Below are 19,198 nucleotides of genomic sequence, written 5' to 3'. Positions count from 1 at the left end.
CTCAAAAATGCTTGTGAGTTTCAAATGATGTACAGAGATATGAACAACTCATATTTACTATACAAACTTGTTTAATATTTTCACTGTAGTTTATTTGCACAGGCAACTTCATAGAATGTTTTTTTAAAAAGAGCTTTTTAGTTTTTAAGACTCTAAATTTCTTTATCTCCTTTTCAAAACCACACATAACACACACTTTTAGCAATATGTGCAGCGTTTTGTGTATTTGATTCTTCCTTTGAAAGTAGCTAATGCATGAGATCAGAATGTTTTTTCAAAGTATCAACATTTAATTTGGTTTCGTCCACATATTTACTATAAAGATATGCAAGTCCTCACTGTTGTCCATCTAATGTTCAGGTACTCTATCCATATTTGGACCTCAGTACAAAAGTTGTTTCAAAAAGAGACAGCATACCTAACTGTTACTCATGATTTCTGAAGATTTTTATCAAATCAGGACATTCTTCTTGCACTGCTAAAATACCAACATAAGTATATAATTTCAAAACCCAAACCTCTAATTCTTTCATACACAGTAGGGTCAAACTTGTTAAAATATCATATTATAAATCTTTTAGTTAACACAATATGTTCTTAAAGAAATTAAGTATGCTCAGAGTGATGAACAAACATCAGCTTACTCAGTGAATTACCTAAAACTCTTATCTTTTTTACTTCTCTTACATTGTCTTGTAGCTTTTTGTTCTGTTCGACTACATAGGCTATGATAAAAATGATTTTCTGAGAGCATGCTTTAGTAGCTTAGTCAACTGGGTCAATCCATCAAGCCTGGAGGAAACAGATTTTGTTGCATTTAGGTAAGGGGAACTCTCTGTCAAAAGGTTCTGGCTAAATTCCAGTTTTGACAATCACATTTTAGAATGTCCATACTTGCCCCTGACTACAGAATTACGTAGCCATTATCTAAGCTTGTTGGGAGTTCAGAGGCTATAAAAGTAAGCCATATGAGATCAGAACAAGCTATTAAGTGTATTTGTTATTGTAAGACACAAAGGAGTATCATATACTCACTCTATGAAAGAAACATATTTAATGTTAGAAACTCTATGAATGTACACATAGCTTCTGATGACACTGTAGCTCATGTGCTTATTGCTTCTGATGTTTGAAACAGAAGATATTGTGACATGACAGCCTAAAAACAATGGGATACTGATTGATTTTATCAGCTTCATTTGCACAAATACATTTTCTGTGACTTAACAATAGATTTAAAATAAAAGAAAAAGATAAGATTTACAAAAAATAATTAACAAAGAGCCTAATTCTGATGTCGACAAAAACATATTGATAGCAATGGAATTAACACTTATGTGTCACTGCTGGGAATTTAGGAGTTTCACTGAAGTAGAAAATCATCTGACATTAGTGGACACAATTATTGGCCAACGAAGAAGACAGGCCAGGGATCAAACTGGCCAGGAAATCTTCTGCATGAAGCCTCGATACAGGTAAGGCAATGTGATGAATTTTGCATTGGCTTCAGCAATGTAAACAGTCACTATAAGCTAAATTGAGCTTAAATAAACCTCCTTTCTTGTGTAAATATGAAACAGTGATTTGCTTCGCACACTCCAGCTCCTGCATCATTCCCATGTGTACTAATCTACCTCTGGCCTTTTCTACCAGCAGATCACCTTTAAATTTCCTGTACTAGTGCAGTTATGTGCACTGGATGCAGAGGAGGGCTGTCTGGAGGCACAAAGGTAACAGATATCTGTATGTCTAAATTTAAAATATCCAAAAAGGAGTCATTCTGTACAACAATTACACTAGTGAAGATAAAATTTGACATATTGTAGACTACTGTACATTGTCAACATGAAAAAAACAGACTCACGAGGTCATATACTACTTACTTGCTTTGATTACTGCGAAATGTAATGTAATGTAATGGAACACAGGAGAAAGAATAGAATAGAATAGAATAGAATAGAATAGAATAGAATAGAATAGAATAGAATAGAATAGAATAGAATACTAAGCAATTAATTTACAACATATACTGTTTCAGTGCACTGATGTTTTAACATGCAAACCAGGCACTCAGTGAAGGAAAGAAAGCTAAGGTTCTCAGTAACTTGTGTAACTACTGAGCCTCCTTGTAAACTGAACTCTGAATTGTATTATACTGCCTAATATGATCATTTATAGAGAGCTATAATTGCATGCGGATATAATTTCTAATAAAAGGAAGTTCAGCCTTTTAAGACAGAGTACTTAAAATGGATGCTTATTGCCAAAAAGATAAGAGATAGACTATTCTTATCTGCATGATTTGGAATTCTAAAAGGAAGAAAATGTTAAATTGCAAGTGGTCTTGGAAATGCTAAGTCAATTTTACAATTTTGAAATCTGAGCGTGTCTCATTTACTGCAGTAGATGTTTCATTTAACTCTGTCTTCTAAAATACCTGATGCATATTTCTAGAATTCATTTCAGGTTTTGCCGTTTCCTTTTTTTCTGTAATAACACTCTGGCTTCCAAAATGCCTCATTCATATTTGTAAAACTGATCTCTAGTTTTGCATTTAATAGCTCGCACAAGAACATTAAGTCCATGTTTGAATATGATAGCTTTTTGAAGATTGCTTAAGATTATTTTCTTCAAAGTGTATACCACTATGACTGAATTTAACTGCATAAAAAAAAATTGTGCTGGGGTTTTGGGGCTTTGGTTTTATTGTTTTGGGTTTGGTTTTGTTTTGGTTTGTTTCTGAGGGGCTGATTTGTCAGATTTAATTTTTACTGTTATACAAGCTAAACAGGGATTCAGCATATTGAAGTCTCACCATGACACAGACAATTAAGGTCATGTCACTGTAAAACAATAATAGTCATAAATCCCTCTTCTGTATTTTCCCTGCCAACATAATCCTGAAAAAGGCACTGAAATAGTGTTTATAGCTAAGTTGGAAAGGTGTTACATTTTCTTAAAGCATATCCATGAAGACTAAGAACGTAGATAATGAAGAGGAATTGAGCAGTATCTAGACTGAGTCAAGTCATTCAAACCATCCCGTTTTTCGTAATATTAGAACATTCTTTGAATTAGGATACCTATTTTGCCTAATCCTCCCACTCTACTGAATTTCTATTATTTCAGTTAAGTAATTCCCTAAATAGTTGGGGAATTTTGAAAATTCAACTCAATTGTTGAATAACTTAAACTGATTATAAAAAATTCTGTCATCCTACACAATGCTTAAAGCATGGGGTAGGCAGCAGGATTTAGTACTTCTATGTGTTACAGTATTGAATTAATCAAGATACGGGAGCACTCCCTTGCACTGGGACAAGTTAGCAATTTCCTCTAGCTCCAGTAGTGTCTTCAATCTTCTCCATGGTGAGGTATGAGTAGGAACAGAAACTACTGAGTTGGGCAGAGGCAGGATCCTCTTAAACTTTAAAGTGCACAAGAAATTAAACACCACGCTGCAGCACTCCGCTTTGAACAGGTCTCACTACAATAAGTAGAAGGAAAAGATAAATCTTTCTATTTTTTGTCCTAAAAGGACCCTATTCAGGGAATATATTTTGATAAATGTAAATGTATACTCAAAGAGAAAATATGGCCTTCTAAATAACATCAACAACCCATACTATTACTGCACGCATGCTTGGGGGGGTGTCTAGAAATCTCAGGAAGAATAATTCCACAAGGATTTTTATTCAAAGGACAGAGAATGATAATTAAAATTTGGAAAGTATTGGGGCCAGCTGTTAGCTATTTTGCCATAATGCTGCTTGAACTCTGAGAGAGAGAAATGAGATACTTTCCAGAGCAGCTCTGCAGTCCTCCAAGACAGAGAGGAAATGTGATTCTTCTGTATTCTGGAGTTACACAACACAGAAGTTAGTATTAGCTGCACAGTCTAAAGGCTTATATTTTAGCCAGATGCAAGAAGAAAAGATAGAGATGAAGATATTTGTCTCTATCATCCAGTTAAAATGTTTTATATGTCACTATGTTACAGTTACAGTAAGTGAAGCATTTTTTCTGTCTGAGATGTCTGCTTTCTGATTAACTTGAGACTAGAAGTTTCAGCATCTCAGTTATAGCCAACAGGCAACCAGACTTCTGCCTATAAAGGATGGAGAAACCTTGTCTTTATGGTGTCTGCTAAAACCTAGTTTTAAAATTCAAAGCGTGCAGCGTTCTGTGTTAAAACCAAGTCTATTCAAATCGTAAGACTTTTACTAAGTTATAGGATGATCACAAATTCCATTAGGTATAGTTAAAATTATATTATATCAGAAAGCAGTAAAAGAAACCCATATAGTTTATATTCTGTTACCTTGATAAATATTCCATGGCTGTATAGATATTTTTTTGAGGCCAAACTCAGCCAAGGATAGTCAGGTAAAGTAAGCAGTCCGTAACAGTTTTCCTTTTCCCTTATCTATGAAGATGCATTTCCAAAATCTGGGCTTTCTTAAACATATGTAATCATTGTTTTAGATTTGTTACCAGGATCTCACACTGGGATTTCTTCCCCCATTTTTAACCTCGGGAAGCTGATACTAGCAGTGGTAGCAGCAGCAGCAGTTGCTTCCTGCCAAGAGCAGTGGGAGGCTTGTGAGGCCCATGGGGGTTGTCTAAGGTGGTTTCTGGGCCCTCAGCATCCTTGGGCTGCTGGTGGGGGAGTTATCAGCCAGCAGGAGATAGGTCTCATGAGATGGATGGGCAAGAGTGGGGTGGTGCTGTCTGTTCCCATGACCAGTTCAAACCGTGGGAAGCAGCGTATAACCAGCCCCTGGGGAACGCCAGCCACAGGGAGCACTGCTAACAGGCTGTGCAAAACAGAGACGGCTTCAGCTGGGAGCAGCATCAGCAGTTTGCGTGGCAGTTCACATGGCAGTGCACATGGGAAGAGCTGCCACCTCTGCCAGCGAACGGGCTGCTGCCTTCTCTGCTCACCCATGAGCTTAGGCTGCTGATGGTGGTGCAAGTCTACCCAGGAGCTTGAGGTCTCCAAGGAATTAGAATAAGAAGAACAATGTCTTTCAAAAGAATTATCATTTTGTAAGTGTGCTATTTTTTTTTTTGAGAACTATAAGGAGACTGTGATCTGCTGAAAGAAAGTGGTATCCACCCAATACAACTGCAAGGCTGTGGCTGAAACCTGAATGGAAGCTATTTGATGACATCTCCACCTAAACAAACCTCCCAAGGACTGAAATAGCTGTCCACATGTTAAGCTGCATGGAGCTCCAGTATCTGAAAGTCCCCCTAGCAGCTGAAGGTAGCGGTAGATGTATACCCAGCTGAAGGAACTGCTCAGACAAGGAGCTATGTTACTAGAGGAGCCCAGCAGGCAATGCAGTATCCAGGAATGTGAGCAGGAGGCCGATACACGGTATCAACTGCAATAGGGAGGTGAGCCTGAATCCAACCTCAAGATGACTGACACAGGTAACTCACAAGATGAAGCAGACTGGACCCTTGTCTCAGCTCAGGACAGAAGAACATTTCTCTGTCCCCTGAAGTGCTCCTACATAACAAACAAGATGTTATGGAGTTGGAGAACAAAGAGCATATAAGTAACAGACAGGATCCAGGAAAAGCCAATCATGAGAACTTGATCCAACCACCCGCCTGCATTGGAACCATTGCCACCAGAAAAGCACATGAGGTATCAGGAATTGGAGACTCCCTACTGAGAGCTGAAGCACCCATCCAGACAATTTCTCTAGATAAGTATGCTGCCTACCAGGAGCTTGCATTCGTGGCGCCCTGGGAGCCTCCCAAGCCTGATGAACTCTACAGGGTATCATCTATTCCTACTGTTCCATGTATGGTCTATTGATACCGCAACAAGGGAAATTAGATTATATGCCTCTCAGAGCAATATGAAAAGGATCAGGAGCACAGATGCTCTTCTCCTCTACCCACCCAGCCACAGGAAGGGGTTCAGGAATGGCGAAGTAAATTGAACAGATGAATGCCTGGCTGTGTAGCTGGTGCCATACTCAAGGTTTTGGCTTCTATGACCATGGATTCACCTTTGAGAAGCCAAGTCTCTTAGGAATGGATGGGATTCATTTGACCAAGTGAGGCAAGAGCCTCTTTGCCAGCAAGGTGCTCAGACTTAGAAGAGCTTTAAACTAGATTTAGCAGGGGAACAGGATGGAGTTTTGTGTAAGAGAGAAGAGCTGGATACTGTTGATATATTAGGATCCAACAGAAAAACACCTATGAAATGCCTCAAAGGAATTAGGATATTTTCCTCTATAAAGGTGACACAGTCAACAGCCAAACTGAAGTGTGTCTATACCAATGAATGCAGCATGTGTAACAAACAAAAGGAGCTGGAAGCCACTGTGCAGCTAGAAAGCTATGATCTAACGGCTGTCACAGAAACGTGGTGGGACAAATCACACAACTGGAGCACTGCAATCAATGGCTATAAACTGGTGGTGGGTGGGGGTTACCCTCTATATAAAAAAAAAATAGATTGACTACATACATCCATCTTTGAAAAACAGCAATGAACAGGTTGAGAGCTTATGGGTGAAAATTAGAGGCCAAGTCAACAAAGGAAATCTCAAATTTGGTTTTACTACAGGCTGTTCAATCAAGGGGAGAATGTTAATGAAGCATTCTGACTTCAACTACAGAAGGCATCATGCTCTCAGGCTCTGATTCTGCTGGGGAGCTTCAATCACCCTCACATCTGCTGGAAGAGCAGCACAGCAAGCTATAAACAGTCCAGGAGGCTCTCGGAGTGCCTCAAGGATAATTTCTTAATCCAGGTGACAGACAGACCAACCAGAGGAGAAACATTACTGGACTTGTTGCTTACCAACACAGATAAATTAATAAGAGTGGTGAAGACTGGTGGCAGCCTAGGCTGCAGTGATCATGACCTGGTGAAATTCACAATCTTGAGGTATATGGACCAGGCTAAGAGTAGGGTCAGGACCCTAAATTTTAGGAAAGTAAACTTTCAGTTCTTTAAAAAATTAGTAGATGGAAGCCTCTGGGAAACTGCCTCCAGGGATAAAGGAGCAGAAGAGAGCTGGGAGCTCTTTAAGGTTCATGTTTCTTAAAGCACAAGAGCTCTTGATTTTCACACGTAAGAAATCAGGCAAGGAAGGCAGGAGACCAGCTTATCTCAGTAAGGATCTCCTGGTCAAACTAAAGTGTAAGAAGGAAATGCACAGACAGTGGAACCAGAGACATATATCCCGGGAAGAACATAGGGATGCTGCATGAGTGTGTAGGGATGGGATCGGGGAAGTTAAGGAACAGTTGGAGATGAATTTGGCAAGGAATGTGAAGAATGATAAGAAGGGCTTCTACAGGTATGTTGGTCAGAAAAGAAAGATGTACTACCCCCAATAAGTAATACAGGAGAACTACTGAAAACTAACATGGAGAAGGCTGAAGTACTCAATCACTTTCTTCCCCTCAATTTTCAGTGGTAATCTCTCTTCCCACATCTGGCGAGTCCCTGAACCTCAAGGCAGAGATTGAGGGAATGAAGTCCCTCTTATTGTAGGAGAAGATCAGATTTGAGATTCACCTGAGGAACCTGAACATGCACAAGTCCATACGACCCAACAAGATGCATCCCAGAGTCTCAAGAGAGTTGGCAGATGGAGTCACTAAGCCACTTCCAGTCAGGGGAAGTCCCCAGTGACTGAAGAAAAGGGACTATCACACTCATTTTTAAAAACTGTAATAAGGAGGACCCTGGGAACTATTGACCAGTTATTCTCACCTCTGTGTCCAGTAAGATCATGGAACAGATTCTCCTGGAAGGCATGTAAAAACATATGGAAGACAGGGAGATAATTAGAGATAGCCAACATAGCTTCATCAAGGGCAAATTGTGCCTGACTAATCTACTGGCCCTCTACGATGAAGTGGCTGTATCAATGGACAAAGGAAGATAAACCTATGTCTTCTACCTGGACCTCTGTAAGGCCTTTGATATGGACCCCACAACATTCTTGCTGCTAAAATGGAGACATATGGGTTTGATGGATGGACTGTTAGAAGGATAAGGAACTGGTTGTATGGCTACCTTCTCAAGAGTTGCAGTCAACAGCTCAATGTCTAATTGGAAAGCAGTAACAAGTGGTGTCCCTCAAGGGTCTCTACTATTTAGTATATATTATCTAATATCTTCATCAATGACATAGATAGAGGCATTGGATGCACCCTCAGCAAATTTGCTGACAACACAAAGACGAGTAGTGCAGTTGATATATTAGAGGGAAAGGATGCCATCCAGAGGGATCTTGACAACCTTGAGGAATTCAACAAGGCCAAGTGCAAGGTCCCGCACCTAGGTTGGGGCAATCCCCAATATCTATACAGACTGAGGACTGAATGGATTGAGGGCAACCCTGTAGAGAAGGACTTAGGGATAGCAGAGAATGAAAGAATTGGACATGAACCAGCAACATGCACTTGCAGTCTAGAAAGTCAACCATATCCTAAGCTGCATAAAAAGAAGCATGGCCAGCAGATCCAGGGAGGTGATTCTCCCCTTGTGCTCTGCTCTCATGAGACTCCACCTGGACTACTGCATTCAGTTCTGGGGTCCCATATACAAGAAAGATGGACTTGTTAGAGCAGTTCTGGAAGAGGGACACTAAAGTGGCCATAAGGCTGGAACACTTCTAATATGAAGAAAAGTTGAGCTGGAGTGGTTCAGCCTGGAAAAGAGAAGACTCCCAGGAGGCCTTATCGGGGCCTTTCAATATATGAAGAGGGCTTATAGGAAAGATGGAGAGACACTTTTTACCAAGGCCTGCAATGACAGGACAAAAGGCAGCATTTTTAAATTGAAAGAGAGTAGATTTAGATTGGACATAAGAAGAAATTTTTTATGATGAGGGTGGTGAGACATTGAGACAGGTTGCCCAGAGAAGTTGTGGATACCCCATCATTGGAAGTGTTCAAAGTCAGATTGGATGGAGCTTTGAGCAACCTGACATAGTAAAAGATGACCCTGCCCATGGCAGGGGGGTTGGACTGGTGAGGCCGCACCTGGAATATTGTGTCCAGTTTTGGGCCCCTCGCTTTAAGAGAGATATTGAGCTCCTGGAGCGAGTCCAAAGAAGGGCGACTAAACTGGTCAAGGGGCTGGAAAATAAAACTTATGAGGAGCGGCTGAGGGAGTTGGGGCTGTTTAGCCTGGAGAAGAGGAGGCTGAGGGGAGACCTGATTACAGCCTATAAATACTTGAGAAAAGATGGTGGGGAGGTAGGGGAAGGGCTCTTTACATTAGTGATGGGTGATAGAACAAGAGGAAATGGGCATAAGCTTAGTCAGGGGAGATTCAGGTTGGATGTTAGGAAGTATTTCTTCTCTGAAAGGGTTGTCAGCCACTGGAATAAGCTGCCCAGGGAGGTGGTTGAGTCCCCATCCCTGGATGTGTTTAAGAATAGGGTGGATGAGCTACTTGAGGATATGGTTTAATGGGGATTAGGGATGGTTGGACTCGATGATCTCTAAGGTCTTTTCCAACCTAGAAATCTATGAATCTATGAATCTATGAATCTTCGAAGGTCCCTTCCAACCCAAACCATTCTATGATTCTATGATTTGGCTGGTTAATATCATCTAGTGATTATCATGCAGTCCTAATAGATTTTCTGTCTACTGTTGTTAATGACACAATATAGACTGGAAGGAGCTAATATTTGTGGTAAGTGTAAGATCCAGTATTCAGGTCCATTCAAGTGATAATTTTTGACAGGAAGGAAAAACATATATATAAAAGGTCTTCAATAACTCCTCATTGTGATTAATTCAATGTATATTTCTCCATCACAGGATGTGATAATAGTGATAGAATTACACATTTCTGTCATTAAAGTCAAGTTTGTATGTTTCCTTTTATGAACAAACTTACAAAACAATACAACTGAAATGCACTAGATTTACAGAAATAGGTATCTTTAAAAAAGAAGATAAGCAAATACAAAGATTATTAATCTTCAAATTGTATGTTATAATAATTACGCTACTTTTTAAGCTTTGTTGAATAAACATGTATGTTTTCCATAGAGTTTGTTACCTGAAGAAATTTGTGTTTTCTCTTTCATTTTTTTACTTATGAAGCAAGTAAAAAATATATGGAAATACCTAACATCTTCCAATGTCTAGACAGAATTTAAAGCATTCTTATTTACATTTCACCCAGGAAGAAAAAAACAAATATGCTCATAAAACACAATTCTTCTGATTTTTGAAGTGCAAAATGCATATTCTGAATATTTTCTGTTAGATCGTCTATAACAAAGAATAAATTCCATAGTGCCTTAAAAGTTACATTTGTCACATTGTTGGGAAGCAGTATTTGATACCAAATACAACACTGTATTTTTCCTAATCCTTTAAAAATCCTCACAAAAGTTATTACTTTTCAGTTTCTTATATGAATGCCTCTATATTGCACCTTTTTTTCCTAAATGCCACAATATAAAAATAGAACATTCTGCCGTTTTTGTTTGTTTTCAATACAAATACATAAAATAGGAGTTAATAAATGAAAATATTGCATTTTTTCCTTTAGATTGATATGACGCAGCTGGACAATGAAACATTTTAAACTGATTATAATCATCTGTATCCTTGGACAATTTTAGTTTTAAGAAACTACAAGAAAACCTTTTACAGATCCATTAAATAACCATTTTTACAGATAAACAACTATTACCACATTCCTGGGAATATACTTTATCTAACAACAATAACAACAACAATGCTTTTTTTTGAGCCTTGAATTCTTCACTTATATTTTTACTGTCCTTTTTTTTTTTTGAGGGTCTGTGTGTTTCTGAGTACCAAGATCCCATGCATAAGTATACTAAAATATCTTTTTATATTCCTAGCTTTATGTTTAAATCTGACTATAACATAGAATAAATGCTCTCTGATATTTAAGCAAGAGTCAAAATCAGGGACAACAAAAAAATTTTCAGTACTCTGATGATCTAGAACATTGTTGAAACACATTAACCTATTAATGGATGACTCATTATAAGTTTCTTGTGTTCCGAAATAGTACGTTACGAATATAGATCAGATTTACTATCAAGAAAAAGAAAAGATTAAAATACTTTGTCAAAGCCATTCTAAATAATAAAAAAAAAAACACACAAAAAATTTACTATACTTTACCTTGTATATTTATAATGCTGGAAATATGAGCATTCTAGCACTCTATATGCTATTCTACACAGACTATATGCTTTTTCATTAAGATAAAAAAATATTTCTAATATCTGCTATTATAAGCAAATTTTTAGCTTAATTTTCTATAGAAAAGTAGAACTTCAATAAATAAACCGTCATTTAGGGAAAAGCCCAGTACATGCAAACATCCAGGAGTCGGAATCACAGTGAAGGCAGGAAAAGTTTTCGGTTTGTTGTCAGGGATCTAAGGTTATTTTAGTATTCAAACTAATGGTGACAGAAGACTATTTATAATGTCAAGAAGATGCAGTTCTTGTTCTGTTTGAAACACAGAAGTATTAATTTCTTTCAATATTATAATCCATAATTATGTAGTTCCTTCTATTTAGGAAGATAATTTTACATTACCCCTTGAAACCCCTTGACTCCATATCACCTGTAACATAAATTCCATCAGTGTATATAGTCTCTTTTGCCTATATTACCTCTACAACTTCTGCCCTAAAAAACCAATTTGCACACAAAACCAATAAAAAGATAAATAGTAACATTTTCTCTCTTCCTACCATTACCAACTGATTTGAAACTAGAGTACTCATTCTTGATTAATATTTTTTTTTACATAGAATCGAGAATATTTTAACGAGAAAAAGATACAAGTTCTCAAAACCTGTTAAATCACTGAGCCAAGAACAATTATGATTGATATGATAACAAATTTAACATAAATCAGCACTAACACCATTATAAATGTCCAGTCATTTTTGTCTATGGTGAAGGCAACTGTTAAAAAGAAGCCTTTTTAAGAAATGTAGCCTGGCCCAATTTCCATAAAATATTGAACAGAATTCAAAATGAATAAAATAAAAACTATTGACCAGCAAGAATATTCTGTTTTAGAAACAAAACTGGCCCAAGGATTTATAATCAATTGGTAGATAAATTAAGCAATAAAAGATTTCTATGCAATTGGTGATGAAGAAAAGAGTCACTTACCTAAAACACCCAGTCTGTAATTGAGAGTGACAACAATGACATTTCCATAACTTGCAAGAATGCTGCCATCAATCATATTGCCAGTACCCTCCATGTAAGATCCACCATGGATGTAGACCATAACGGGTTTCTTGTTGTTCTGATCATGAATGTCTGGAAAAATTCAAGTAAGGAAAACATAACAAAGTAATAAAAAGTAAGGAAATATGGCATTAGCAATTTATAACATTGCCAAAAATATTCTTAATTATTTCCTATGTTTTCAATGTCATCATCACCACCACTTTAATCAGCTGCCTTACACAATTCAGTATCATCCTATAAGCCTAATATTTATAGTCTGAATATCTCTCCTGGTTACTTCAAATGCTAATTCCTCTGAAATGTTCTCAGAACACTTGAAATGCCTTCAATATTACAAGGAATTTAATTTGAGTATAAACATCTAAAAGCCTAATGAGAAAAATCAAATTATGGAATAATCTTGTCTTTTTTTTTAGAATATTCTTATTCAAGTATATGCCAATTTAGAAATATCTGTACTTTTAATAAAAAAATTACAATTATGATCCATACTTTCCTATTCCTCACTGAGACATAATTGTTGAAATTATATTCCCAATAGTTCAGTAAGAGACAATATCACAAAATCAAATTGTTTTGATAGAAGTAAACATAGTAAACTGTTCCTTCTTTCAAATAGCCTAAGAGTTAAGAAACAAAGAGAATTTAGGTGAATTCACAGCCAAGATTTTTTGTATTTAAAGCAAACAATGTCTTCTGTGCTGTGCTTTTCCTTGTCATGGTAGCTAAGCCTTAAAGACCAGCCTTGAATTAATGCTCCTTAATGGTATGGTTGATCTTTTGTATACGCAGAAAAGCTCTTGACTGCTTTCAAACAGATGAACAGTTGAGTCTTTATTTCTAAAAGAGAGTTAAATGGAATTGATAGTAATATTTTCAGAGTGAGTTATAAAGATGCACTGATCAATGATTTGCAGTATATTTAGGACTGGATTCATATGTCATCCTCTAATAACAAAAAAGTTAGGCTCCTGACCTCAGGGATGGTTCAGACTGCCTAAATCAGGAACTTATGTTCTCTACAGAAACAGTGGGAACACAAGCTAAGCTCCTTTAAAAAGCAGAGGGCAATTCAGCAATCTGTTGTTAGATATAGACACATTTTATAAATAATTCAGTGTATCTGCATGTGGAATAATAGCATTTCTTTCAATCATATAGTACAAAATGTAAGGAAAAGCAGAGTCTCTGATCATTCAATCAGGATTTGAAAAAAAAAGATTTATGTTCTCTTTCAGGTAGGATAGGCATATATTGAACAGTGGAAAAGGGAAGTGGAGGAAGAAAAAGCTGAGCTAAACACCTAGAGGCAGGGGACCTGGATATGAAAGCCTTCCAAAACCCTTCCCTCTCCTCAGGTTTGTTAGAAAATACTCTAAGATACCAAAATGTGATCAGCAATGAGGCACCACATATATAATATTTTGTATACACGGAACAAATTTCAGCATATTTGAAGGTAAATTATGACTGTTCATATTCCTATGCACCACTTTTATTTTACTCATATATATGCACTACCCTAAATATCAAAAAATGTCAGCTGAGTGTGACGAATGTATGTTCAAGCTCGAATGTCAGAGTTTCAACCTGTCTAATTGTCAGAGTTTAAGGCTTCTCATAGAATAAGCCTTCTTTAAATAAAAAGATACGTACTTTACACGTTGTATTTCATGTGTTGTACTTGAGCAGCAGAACAAAAGGCTTTGTGACTATTGTGACTATAAGAGTAATGCAGCCATTAAACAGATCATATGAAGGAATGAGGTATATTCTAGCATGTGTATTTTTTTATTCTCAGCATTTTCAGCAAAGTACATGAAAGTGTTTCTTCTGTGAAGGTTCAGCTAAGCCCTCAAAAAATGAAAGCAACAATTATTTTAACACAATTATTTGTGTTACTGAATCACCTTTCCCTTCTCGCTTCAAAGTTTCATGGCATGATTTGTTGTATTTAATCTTTCCTTATTACATAGTTCTGTCTCAGGGTTGAATCTTTCACTGCTGAAGTCAATGGGAGGTTTCCTCTTCCCCTTCAATGTGAACATGATTAGCTTCCACATAAAGGAAATGAGTTCCATGCTTTATGTGCTTAGATATAAAGTGGATGCCCTTGGTAACCACAAAACCCTAACGTTTTACAATTTTTTAAGAAGTCTGAATAAAAATGTATTCATAATCCAACATCGATCTTCAGTTTTTAAAGCAATTTTGATTTTGCTTGTTACTTATCTTTAGCTTTAAAGTTAACTACAGAATTCGGTATAGCAAATGATGATGCCATGATTTCAAAAAAACATCTGTTGCACAGAAATAGAAAGGTGATATTCAGAAAATAACAGTAATTTTGGAGTATTCTGCACAGCGTTTTTGGGTTGTAAGAAATAATGTAATTCAGCAATGAAGGTGGCACTGTAGAGAGTAACGAGTGTGAATCAAAGACTAGAGATTTTTATTATGGTGTTTTATATATGGATAGACTAGCTACAATTAAGCTGAACTCCCAGGAAAAGAGGAGATAGTGTCCTCACTGCAGTATACATGATTGTAAAGGGAACAGACAAATGTTTCAAAGTTATCTGAACTGATGTCAGATAGAAGAAAACAGGAAAAAAAGCATGGAATAACACTTTGGATTGGCCAAACATAAGAGGATTGAAAACCACATTGCTCCAACACCAGAACACTAAATTACCCAAGGCTGCTATATTCTCAATTAATTTGAAAATATTTTTCTTAATTTGGTAAATATGTAAAGTAAAAATAAACTATCAGTGCAACTTTAATGAAAAGGAAGGGTGAGAATAGAGGAAGATTTAATGACTTCTTTCTATTTCAGTGCATCCTAAATAGCTTTGCTGTGCCAAGGGAAGAAAAAAAAGTATTTCCTTGTAAAACTTTTTTGGGGTACTTCACTGTGAACTTTAACATTTCTTTTCAGGGAATCCCATTCAACTCTGAAAGAAGTCAATGAAAATTATTGTCATTGATTTCAGTGGAAATGTGGTCAGTCAGAACGAATGTATCTCAGAGGCTAACTGATTACAGGAAAAAAACAATAAAGCAACATCAACAGCTTCCTTTATTTTTGTGTCCTGAAATAAACCACATCCTGTGAGAAAAAAAAAAAAAAAGTAAATAGAAATAGCAAAGACAAAGAACAATTCAACTGCATCAATGTACAGCATGTGCACTGGGGAAATAGTGGAAGTGAAAGGAAGGATATAAGTGAGTTCTTTCATGAATTTCAAACAGGTGAATTTACAAAATGTGTAGGAGGGAAAAGAGCACATGCATGTTTTTAAATTCCATTTCCTCAACCTAAGAAAGAATTGGGGAAAAAGTATGTGGTTTCAAATAATATTTATGTTACTTCACACATATTTAGGAATCACCTTTACACCTATGTCACAGGGAAATTGCAGTCATCTATATGCTAATTTGGATTTTAAAAAGAAAAACAATGAAAGTGATTTCTAAAGAAGAAAATAAAGAGCACATTGAAGTGTGCTTCTGCAAATAAGAGACTAAAAATCGTGTTGAAATAACAGCAATAACAATAACAATAATTATTATAATAAAAATTAAAAAGTTTATGTTCATGCATCAGGGTCGAGCTTTGAAAAAACAAAAAATACCTTCATCTTCACCACGATCATTACTGGTTATATCATCTGCGCTTTTCTTTGTGTTGGCTCCTGGGATCATAGTGAGGAGGAGAATAAAGGGAAAAAAGAGAATTCAAAAACAGCAGGTTCTCAAAAATAAAAAAACACTAGTACAAAAAAAAAGAAAAATGTAACAAAAATGTCAAAATCTGTTACATTTGAAATTGAAAAACAAAAAAGATGCAAACTGCACATAAACATAAAATGTCAAGAACAAATTGAAAATATTTGAAAAAATGTATCATATTCTGTGACAATGCAGTTACTTCAGTTAAAAGTGATTTCTGCAAAAACAAAATTAATGTGCTATTAAAAAACAATAATACAAACCAAAAAAAGTGTATTAAAAATTTATCAAATTATGGTTTCTACATAAGAAATGCAATTTATTTAATTCTGTTCTGTAACCTTTAAGAAATAACACCTTCAGTCACTATCTTCAATGACTTAACATTTTATTCATCTTCATTAGGATTTATTAAGAATTAGTCACAGCCTGAATTTTAGATGGAATCAATGCAAATAAAACTAACATTGAGTCTTACACGACTTGAATGGACCAAGACAAACCATATGGACCTCCTTAAAATTCAGTCTTGCTTCCCATATGAGCAAAAAGGCATTTAAAACAACAGACTGTAAATAAAGGTGAAACAGAGTTAAGTCAATCCCAGACATGAAATTAGTCCAAAAGTAGCCTTGGTTCACATTATACCACATTCCATGCTCTTTAGAAAAGCCTAGAAAACAGTTACTTACCATGATAAAAACTTACACTTATTCATTAGAAGATTCAGTAAAGAATACATTTTAATTTGTCTTTAATACGCTTTCTCAAAAAACTTTGGAGGTGTATACATACACACGCACAGACACACACACTTCCATACATTGCCATTGCATGTGTTTATGGAAGCAAGAGGAAATAAACACAGTTTACCCTGCCCCTCTCCTTGGGCAATACTTCTGTTTTCTGATTGAAAAAAAATGACGTCAAGCTATCCTTGTACCCAACATTTCATTATATTGTGCTTACTCCTGTAGCAAGTTGCCCTCTTTAACGTAAAAGGTTACTTGATAAACAGTGAAATGTGAATAGGAAACAATTTTTTAATTCAGTTTGGAAATGAAATATGGCTGTTAAACAAATAAAATGGTCTAAGTCATCACTTTTTTTTTCTGAATTATTTTTATTTGGAATTGTGTATTAAAAGAATTGTATACTTCATTAACTTGTGTATGTATGAGTGTGTATGAAGTCTGCATATGTCATAGCGATATCATATTTAGCTAAAATAGTTATTTCCATTACTTCTTTTTATTCTACTATTTTAAATATCCCTATATCCCTCAAATTTTAAGGTTTTGGGAAAATCTCAGTCCATAATTGTAAATAAGACAGAATGTGGTTAATTGTTACTAAAGTACTTAAGATTTGTTAATATATACAGTTTTGGGTTCTATGAACTGGTTTGCTTGAGTCTTCTTGACACAGGAAGAATACAGATTTTCTAAAAAAAAAATATTTCTGGAAACTCTGCCTTTATATAAGCACTGACAGTGATTAGTGAGTCAAAATGTGAAAAGCAGTGGCTGAGACTCCATCTCCACACAACTGCATTGAAGATGCAGTTGTGCACAAGTTTTGTGTATGTAGTACAAAAGTGGATTCAATTACATATATTCAGTATACAATTAACTAGGTAAAATATCACTGTCAGTGAAATACAGATGTTCTCTAATCTATCAATTCATTTGAGGAATGTCAGATACAGGCTCTAAATCTCAGTCACCATCCATATTTTGCCCTTTTTTTAGTACTTTCTAAATTAGTTTTAGTCCAATAAAGATTGAATCCTTTCTCAAGTGCTATCTAAATAAAATTAATTTTATATTTGCATAAACTAAGTACTCCAACCATAAAGTGCCTTCAACTATTTTTGATTCATGTAAAAAAATAATTAAAATAATAATTCATAGACAATAAATCTACATAGACGCAAATTTGAAAGCATGTAACAGAAGAAATTTTGATCTCAGTTCCCCCAGGGAGTTAGTCTCCTAATTATTTGGTAAAAAAAATATAATCATTGTATGCCAAACATAAAATTGACTACCAAATATCATTCCTATGAATTAAAAAATAATAAAATCAATGTGACCCCATATATATAGTACCCATAGACAGAAACTATATGTGCAATTATGTAGACTGCTGTCCATATTTAAAGTACTTTGAGTGTATGAAAGATTTTCTCTCTAACATTCTTCCTGAAGTGACTCTGGTCCAGTGTACTTTAGAAATGACAACGAAAGTGTAACAAGAATTTACAAAATGTCACCACATCATAATGATAGATACGATGAGACACAAATATCACATAACATAGGTATGTGACACAAGGTTATCTGCAATATTTGAAACATTCTTTTTTCATTCTTCACAGTTTGAAGAAATCACGGAGCAATCAATTTTCAAAACAACTTAATATAATTCTAAAATGTATTTAATTACAATGTAAGTGGGAATGCTGTTTCTCTTACCTGTTGTGGAACAATCTTTTGTTTGATTATTGGTAACAGAAAAATATTTTTATAAGTAAATTCTTGGGATGGAGGGGTTTTTAAATTTATTTTGAGATCTGATGAAATGGATTACATCAATGAGAACTCAAACTCAGTTTCTGTGTTCATACCACATTGGATTTTTTTCATACTGTGGATACTAGCCATAGAATCATAGAACAGAATCATAGAATCATTTAGATTGGAAAAAGACCTTTAAGATAATCGAGTCCAACTGTTAACCTAACACTGCCGAGTCCTCAATCATGTCCCTAAGCACCACAACTACATGTCTTTTAAATACCTCCAGGGATGGTGACTCAACCACTTCCCCGGGCAGCCTGTTCCAATGCTTGATAAGCCTTTCAGTGATGAAATTTTTCGTAATATCTAATCTAAGCCTTCCCTGGTGCAACTTGAGGCCATTTCCTCTCATTCTATCACTTGTTACCTTGGAGAAGAGACCGACATCCACCTTGCTACATCCTTCTTTCAGGTAGTTGTAGAGAGCATCCTTTTCTCCAGGCTAAACAACCCCAGTTGCCTCAGCCGCTCCTCACAGGACTCATCCTCTAGACCCTTCACCAGCTTCACTGCCCTTCTTTAGACACGCTCCAGCACGTCAGTATCTTTCTTGCAGTGAGGAGCCTGAAACTTAATACAGTATTTGAGGTGCAGCCTCACCAGTGCCCAGTACAGAGTGA

General features: G+C 36.1%; 1 protein-coding gene across 5 annotated transcripts in view; it reads right to left on the bottom strand.

Annotated features, from left to right (window-relative positions):
• The window catches only part of NLGN4X (neuroligin 4 X-linked), a 139,709-nt gene that overhangs the window by 75,316 nt on the left and 45,195 nt on the right, over positions 1-19,198 (bottom strand). For 2 of the 5 annotated variants that reach the window (XM_086609555.1, XM_086609567.1), the window contains 2 exons: positions 15,900-15,959; positions 12,178-12,330 (listed from right to left, as the gene is read on the bottom strand). In XM_086609555.1, the coding sequence (XP_086465681.1) occupies positions 12,178-12,330; positions 15,900-15,959 (213 nt within the window). Of the gene's footprint in view, positions 1-12,177; positions 12,331-15,338; positions 15,357-15,899; positions 15,960-19,198 lie in introns of all 5 variants that reach the window. The other 3 variants (XM_086609573.1, XM_086609560.1, XM_086609582.1) reach the window with 3 other exon arrangements.

This window comes from Tauraco erythrolophus, chromosome 1 (assembly GCF_009769465.1).
Source record: "Tauraco erythrolophus isolate bTauEry1 chromosome 1, bTauEry1.pri, whole genome shotgun sequence".
Lineage (NCBI taxonomy): Eukaryota > Metazoa > Chordata > Aves > Musophagiformes > Musophagidae > Tauraco > Tauraco erythrolophus.
Note: the sequence above shows the minus strand (reverse complement) of the source record. Positions and strands in the feature narration are given on the sequence as shown.